The sequence below is a fragment of the Dermacentor variabilis genome, chromosome 9, assembly GCF_050947875.1.
Source record: "Dermacentor variabilis isolate Ectoservices chromosome 9, ASM5094787v1, whole genome shotgun sequence".
Lineage (NCBI taxonomy): Eukaryota > Metazoa > Arthropoda > Arachnida > Ixodida > Ixodidae > Dermacentor > Dermacentor variabilis.
This window is the reverse complement of record NC_134576.1, coordinates 60,817,988-60,826,520: the sequence shown is the minus strand read 5'-3', so window position 1 is coordinate 60,826,520 and position 8,533 is coordinate 60,817,988. Positions and strand designations below refer to the sequence as shown.

Here is an 8,533-nt window from a genome sequence, read left to right as displayed (position 1 = left end):
GTAATGTTTCAAGAGCTGGTCACCACGCAATGAAAGAAAAGCATGTGCTAGATTTGTGGAATGCGGCACCTTGCATGAATAAGTGTGGGTGGGTGGCTAAAGACACAGACAAATGAGAGTAAATAACCGACATGCCGATTTTTTTACCTGCAATGTGCTGTGCCAATTAGGTTTGTGAAAATGAATCTCGGCATTACTTGACCTGAATTGGCCAGTTTTCATCTAGTCACGTTGCAAGTGAATTGTGTTATTCGTGCTATATGTGCGTCGGCAAACACTGCAAGCTGTAAAGAAATGAGAACGCGAAATAAGCAAACAAGATTTACAAATAAACATATTTATTACAAAATGTGTCTATCAGGAACTCCTAAACATACAGGCAAAATTTGTCTTTTGATAAACTCTGCACACTCGCTCATAAATTCTTAAACTTTTCATAACAACTCCAGGGAATACAAGCCCATTGCATTTGGCTATGTGTGCAATCAAGATGCATTTACACTCCTTTAAGATTGATTTTCTGTTAACACGGATATTGTGACAAACTAGTCATTCCATCTCAACCGTAGAGAGCATTTTGCACTTTTATTTATTTATGTTTTTTTTTTTTTTTTTTTGCTTGAGAAAGGCTTGCAGTAGACTTCTACTTCAGTTAAGCTCTTGAACACACATGAATGCGACAGTACAGTAGAACCTGCTTGCTTGTGAAGACGACGACATGGCTGCTAGAGGAGTAGGTGTGTGGAGCAACTCATCTGGAACATAGTTAACCACTTCTCCGCATCATGGTGCAAAAGTGACACTGTGCTCATTAGAACGGTACAAAGGTGCTGAACGGCATGTACTGTCTGGTGCTTCTGGCAGCCGGCGCACAGCAAATAAAGCAGGCAGAGTGAACAGTAGTCACTTGTGGCAACCAGTTTGTGCAGTGATAAGCTACAGGTGTCTGTTATTGCGTGTTTAGAAGTTGCTAAAAGATGTGGAAGCACATCTCCGAGGCTGAATAACGGAGGCTGCATAAATTAGTGGCAGTATTGCTGCCTCAAAGAAGATTGACACACACACTTATTTTTTTGCTCTGAAGTGTACGTCAGGGGGCCTAAACCAGCATTGTTCTCAGCTCTGACAAGAGCAGCAGCGGACATCAGTTGCGTGCCAACAGCGCTTTTACCAAGAGCTCCTCAAAAGTGATTTCACTTAGGTAGTCAATGAAGATGTGCTTACCAAAAATGTAATGATATGGTGTCTTTGCTCATTTCTATATCCTAATGCCCGAGAAAAGAAGAGCGAAACATTATATGGGACTGTTCTCACATAATGTACATACGTGATAAGCACCGTAAATTTACGCTTGGAGATATAAAAACAAAAAGCTGTGAATGAGGCTGCCTGCACAAAGTGCGATCGCTTCAAGATTTATGTGCTGGCGTTTGCGGAGCTAGGCAGCGCATACGTTCTGCCTCATGCTCACAGAATCCAGCAGTGGAAGCTTCTACGGCTGCCCCATTTTCTGGTTGTGCAAAAATTAGACTGTACCATTGCCCTCAATAAAGTTCAATTGGAGGTGAGTGTGTTTCTACAAAAGGAACCAATGGCCACACCATAACTCAGCAAGAAAGGTAAGTTCGCTTGTTGCTGAAATAGACAAAATATTGCCACCTACAGCGTCAAATGTAGTCAAGATTTTTCACGACTCTTTACGAGAGGTGAACGAATACCAAGACTGTATTATATGGGAGCAATGAGTTCAGCTCCAAGTGCAATATTTCTGCTGCAAACGGTTCTTACCAGCCGTGACGCCTAAGTGCGACTGTGCTGCCAAGAATGGTTGCGGGTTCTATTACCTTCTGTGGCAGCACATTTAAATGGGTTTGAAATGCAAAACCCTCGTATATCTACGTTTAGGTGCATGTTAAAGGACTCCCCGAGGGCGCCACAGTATGTGTGGTAATTGCTTCTCAACGCTGAACCTAGTAATTTATTAGATTCAAACAATACTTCGCCTTTAGTGATACTTTAGTGCCGGCTAGGTTTTTGTGTATAAGCTAGAAAAAACACGCATTTCGTATTTTCGAACAGCAAAATTCCCCATGCACCTTTGCTTTCACTGTTCAGAACGGCAATTTCTAAGCGTAAGTCATAGCTTAATCACAGCAGAGATAACCTCTAAAACGCCTCTGTCTACACTGCAAACGGATGACGATGTAGAAAGGAGCACCGTTCTACTGAGAGCAGCACCGTTCTTGTATGATGATGCGGAGAAGTGGTGGACTACGCTCAGTCGACACCACCACTCCCTTAGTCACCATAACGATGATTAGGAACTTTGATGGGGGAAATGCAAGATGTATCCAGGCTGACTTTTCACACCTGCCTTCAATTCTTGATGTGCAGTTCAAACCTCCATCCTTACATCTGCATGTCACTGCAAGCTGCATAATAATTTGACTGTACTGTATATGTATGGCCTCATTCGCAAACAAACAAGAAGCCATAAATAATATGTTCCATTAACTGCTGGCATGTGGCCTGGCACAATGGGATTGTATCACCTGTGGCACAGTTTAAGATATAGCAACCCTTGGCAACTTGTACTACGATGAGAACACAACGTATGTGAAAGGTTGAAATGACTTGCCGCCTAAACAGAGGAATGACAAAAGTGTGACTGTTGCAAATGTGTTTTGGGACCATAGAATGAGTGCAACATCTATTTAAAAAAAAATGTAATAGGTATTAGTATACTCACATTTATATTAAAACTTACTCTAATAGGTGACAAGTCAGGAAAGCAGAAGAAACTACCCCCAGGAAAGCATGATGCATCTATTTCATGTCCCTGCAGGTCATAAAGTACAGCTTCTACATGACGTCACCAGTGCAAAGATGAGAAGACCAAGATGTTCAAAAACAAAAAGCATCCTGCGATAGTATGCCATATTCACAAACAGAAATAAATTGCTAAGCACGTGGATGAAGACGGCAGCTCCACAGCTCAAACAGATCGTTTGTAAAGGGCTAGGAGATGCATTTGCATAGTAGGGCTTTTTTTCAAACTGCTCGAATTTAATTGTTAGAAGTAACCTTGATTGCATTTCTTGATATATGCTCTGAAAGGCAATGTTGTGTCCCCTTGTTGATCATGAGTTTTGTGAATGTATCTTATCTCTGTATAAGGCTATTGAGACGCTTTTTTTCCCCTTGTGTCGCCTTCATTACGCAGGTAAGTTATTTCTTTTGCAACATGCTTGCATTTTCTGTGCTTTGCGGACTTTTCACAGTGGTGCATCTCAGCTGAGTCCTTTTTGGCTTTAAAGTGTCTTTTTTTAAAACATTTTTTGCATAGTCCATGGATTTATCCATCGTAATCTGCTGCTTCCTGCACATACACCATTTACTAGTGTACCACTGCTTACTTCCTTCAAATGCTTAAGGGGCCAGGAGCCTCATGAAGCTGCAAATTGTGGGTTTTTTTTCATTACCACCGTAAGTCTCATGGAGAAATAAAAGTTCCTTTGAATGATTGAGTGATTTGCCCTAATGTCCTGTACAAGGTATTGTATTTATTTGAATGTAAGGCGAGGTTTTTTCCCCAGAATGCTTAGCCTTGAAGTCACCCCCCACTTTATATATGGGGCTGATATATTCAGTTAGCGTTTAAATATGTTGGCAGAGGCACCAGATATCCAGCGATTCAGATTTTAGACAGCAGCGCAAATTGTAGCAACTAATTAAATGCAGCATGTGAAGCAGTACTGTACAGAGAGTTCAAAAAAATTTAACAGCAAAGACAGATTGTAGGCTATTTGCGAAAGTTGCTCTGAGGTGCGACTTCAGGGCAGCGAGAATTCCAGCTTGTAATGTAGCTTCACGGCAACGCGGCACGCGCTGCCAAAAAGCCACATTATAAGGCGAAATTCACACTGCCACGAAGTTGCACCTTAAGGCGAAATTTGCATATAACTCGCACCGATTATACTGGGGGCTTCTGATTATTCGATACATTGGGCAATCCCTGTTGAGTTTAAAGAATTCCTCGGCTACTCTATATTGCCTTACATGAGTCTGCATACCTAAGTTAATTTTCTAAGGTCCCGCAACTTGGGCAACCTTGTCGTATAATAGTGACTGCCATATAATTAAATAAATATGGTACTTCCTTGCCAACACTCTCTACTCCCCAAGAGCGCACCACAGACAAGAAGGCTGAATGACCTGGCTGATCCCTTGACAATGGGTATCACTGGCACTTTACAAATGTGCTTCTCCTGCAAGGGAGAAGTTTCAGTGAAAGGAAGCAGATAACTAGCATATGGACGGAAAGGGATACCAGGGATGAGGGCATTTGCCGGCTCATGTACACACATTCCCTTTGAGAGCCACTTACTACTGCATTCCTGACCTGTCGTGACTAGGGACGAAGCATCAAGAAACGGCTGCATACGATGCTTAAACAATTATACAGACAAGCAAGCCCTTTATGACCATAATAGCCTTTAGTGGCCAGTACGATTAGTATAGACTGGAAGATACTTCAATTACACCGGTGAATTATCTTCCTTTCGTATCTCGATGCTTCAACATCATAATAAAAGGCTGTGCATGGTGCACTAACCAATCTTGCAAGCAAGTCATTTACAAAAATACCTTTCCTCAGTGGCTAGTCTTGACTGGAACGTGACTAAATATGAGGGCAAACAAGAATTCTTTAGCACCATACGCAAATCACCTGAGAACTTTTGCACCACCTCATTTCACTTGTTCAGGCTCGGCAAAGCTGTGTTACAGTGCAACGCTTTACTTTAAAACAGCGGCATTTGAAGTGCGTGATATGTAAATATAGTGTGACAAAATTCTGTGGTGCCCTGGACGTGTCTTCACTGGGCTTTGCTATCCCAGGCATCAACGTTGTAAGGCTCCAAGATAGGACGACAACATCACGCTGGCTAAAGGCGTCTTTTTGGACCACCGCTTGACAGTCGCTGACCTAAAGAAAGCAAAAAAGAAGGAAAACAAACAGTAAATGTGTTGCATGTAGCAAGGACCTGCACTAAAGGTGTGCAGATGTGTGCCGTAAACTCACAAATTTAAGGTAATGGTTTAAAGGCCAACTGGGGCTAAAGTGGCTATAAGTGCATAGCATTTAGCATCATCAACATTTGCTGGTTGATCGGTGTCTCTCTCGGCGTGCTTTCTCGTTGCAAGAATGCCAACGCATTGCTTGGCTGTTGGGTGCCTGAACACACACTTCAGCATGAGCGATGGCTGTCTAGTAGTACACAACACTGCGCAGAGGAATGCAGAAATATTTCCTATCCCACCTTTCAAGGCACAAGCGTGCCCCACACCGCAGCAGGCGAGTGTGCTGTGCAGCCAAGTATGTTAGACCTACGACAAAAGGATGCAAGCTAAAAACGGGCACATCGCCAACAGTTGCTCACTGTGTGAGGTCACAACAATTTGGAAAGTGCCCCATCCAAATTAGCCCACTGTCATGTACAGCTGGAAAGCGTGGTAACAGGCAGTCGGAGATGTTAGCTGAACACTGGGGCCCTGTTTGAAATGTGAAAATGCAAAACAAGGAAAGGCACTTGGAAAGCATTTTTAGCAGCAGCGGACGAGAATAAAAGGAAAGCGTTGACAACACCAATCTGCTAATTTCAACAAATTTATTCCTAAAAAAAACTTTTATACCCCATGTACAGTAGTGCTACACCCAGGGCTGGGCAAAGATACATTGCAATTGTATCATGATACGATACCAGATACTCTGGCAACAAGTATTTTTGATACAGATACAAGATACTTTTGGCAATTATTGTATCCAATAGGATACTTTCCATTTGTACCTTAATATAGTTCGATATATTCACAAATTTTTCATTATAGGTCTATACAATGTAGCAGCAAACGCATAATAACAAAAATGTTTGTTTGGAAATTTCATAACTCCAAGCAACCTTGTTTCATTTGAATGAAATGGCTGTTAGTATCTAAAAAATTTTATTTTTCTTGCTCAAAGTATGACATTTTCATTCCAAAACAGTTTGTATGGGTTGCTTTAGCCGCCTAACATGAAAGCTCTGTGTACACGGTGCTTTCGGCGATTCTTGCTTGTCCCTTTTGTATTTCATGGGAGTCGCCTCTCTGCTTGCCAACCAGCTAGCGAGTCACCATATAATTACAAGAACGTTAATAAGAAGCCCCTGCATGATGGCGTGAATACCACTGTGAAGTTTTACCTTGTATGTAAACATATCACCATTTACACAACACCAGATCACCGGACAGGTGTATAGCAGCAGCGACGCTGGAAGTGACATTTTTTGTGATGCATCATGTATACAGAGAGCACATGAGGCTACAATAACATCTCAAATTCAACTTATCTGCTGGCATAAAGCATTCGTTAGTGAATTATTCATTTATTCAGGTGGCTTAGTGGCAACAGTATAAGCTTGAGAAGCCGAGTTCAGCCAACATTTATAGTTTCGCATGGTGATGTTGCAATTGCCAGTATCTTGTAACTTAGGATACACGGTACATTCTTTCATGTATCAGAAATATGGATACTGATACACGTTTTGCCAGACGTATCGTGATGAATATACAAGATACCCAAGGAGTACCTAAGATAGTCCTTCATGCATCAGAAATATGGATACTGATACAAGTCTTGCCATATGTATCATGACGAAAATACAAGATACCCAAGGAGTACCTCAGATAGTATCTAAGATACATGTATCTTCGATACTGCACAGCATTGGCTACACCTGATTAATGTGTCAAACTGAGCTTACCCAAAAGGCCGTTTCTTTATCTAGCAGTTGGACAGATGGAGTACTTACACAGCTTTGACCACTCTGATTGATATCCTGTGTCTCAATAATTTCGAGTACATCTTTATCTCTGTGCCTGGCTAGAACCAAACAATGCCTGAACAGAGAAGCGCAGCCACATTCCTGAAAGTGAACAGACAGATCACCATCACAGTGATTCTTCACATTTAATCGATGCTCTCTTAAGTGGTCACTAACACATCGTCCTGTCCTAGGTACTCCTTACTGCAGGATAGCAGCGACTCGTATGCCATTTGAACAAAGCTTTGGCGCATGTAGAGCACAAAAATTTGGAGGACATTTAAGCTTCGCATTTAAGAGTGGAACGCGACAGCATTCAAATATCCTTGACTGCTTGTCATGCTTCCCGGCAACTGCAGCTTTCTTGCGGATGCACAGAGGTGAGCACTATCTGGATGGTGTTGTTGCAAGGAACCAAGTGGGCCACACCGCTCTGTGAGTTGAGTAGTAGAAACGCTGAAAAAGTGGTTTGTGTCTGGGCTTCTGCATAACAGAATTACGTTTCCTGGTACATTTAAATTACAATCCGACACTATCACGTCAGTAGGTTGTGTTCAAGTTGTACTTTACGATTGCTCTGATGCATTTTACTTTGAGGAATTTGTTCAGTAACGCCTCTGCACCACGCGAGGGGCCTACATTGTTGTGGTGCAGAATTGTTTTTCACGAAACAACGTCCGACGCACGATGCCGACACCAGGTTTTTTGCGACACAGGGCCCTTAACACTATCACATTGTTAAACTTTGCTGTATGTACTTCACATTTAAACAAAGCAAAGCTTTGTTTAAATGTGAACAAAAACAGGAACTTGCTGACCTTGCTGGTCAGCAAGTTCCTGTTGAAGTGCCTTAATAACCTAGAAGTGAAAGACCCTTTCCTTGTTCCTAACTTGAATGCTATCACTTCCTTTTTTCACGACAATAATATTTGCTTAGTGTTTTCTATAGAATAGAAGACCTGTTTTATTCTATACCGTACCGTGAATTGTTTGCTCCTCTAGATACACGTATTGATGACCGAGGTGAACCCAAGTTTCAGAATTGTGGTGGTCTGAGTGCTGATAATTTCTCAGCTTTACTAGACGGCTATCTGAGTAGCACTATTATCCTTTTTGACAACCAACTGTTCTTGCAAAAGAAGGGCATTTGTATTGGCTCATGCATAGCACCTCTATTATGTGACCTGTTTCTTTCTCAAATGGATAGAAATCTTGACGACTGCCTTAAGGGCACAAGTGTTAAAAGGTGTTAGAAACCGCTGTTTCTAACATCTCTGTGCGCAGCCTGTTTCAATGGTGTGCGTAGTTACATTGGTAGCATGCCTAAAAGAGCTCGCCGATGGATCTCGCGCTTCGTGCTTGCATCGAGCGGATGACTAATGAAATGGGCTTCGGCTCTTATGGTGCAATGCCTCGAAGGTGTACAACTCGGGAACCGGACAACCAGAGCCTCCAGGACCTCCACAATCAGACGTTCACAACATGAATTGGTACGTGAAAGCTTACATCATCATTGTACGTTGCCTTTACTGAGCGAGAAACATGCATTCAAGCTTCGCATCTATGTTGCTATTTTCCATGTGCTTTGCAACGTCTGTTATAATTGGCGCAAAAGTTTAGTTGCTGAAAATGTGGTCGGTTTCGCTTGTTTGCTTCGCTATGCAGACGCT

General features: G+C 42.2%; 1 protein-coding gene across 4 annotated transcripts in view; it reads right to left on the bottom strand.

Moving 5' to 3' along the window:
- Positions 1-321: 321 nt before the first annotated feature.
- Positions 322-8,533, bottom strand: part of LOC142592726 (zinc finger protein 784-like) — a 43,217-nt gene continuing 35,005 nt past the window's right edge. For all 4 annotated transcript variants that reach the window (XR_012830789.1, XR_012830790.1, XM_075704321.1 and 1 more), the window contains one exon: positions 322-4,987. Coding sequence is in view for 2 of the 4 variants with exons in the window: in XM_075704321.1 (XP_075560436.1) it covers positions 4,763-4,987 (225 nt within the window). In the remaining 2 variants the exon portion in view is untranslated. The remainder of the gene's footprint in view (positions 4,988-8,533) is intronic.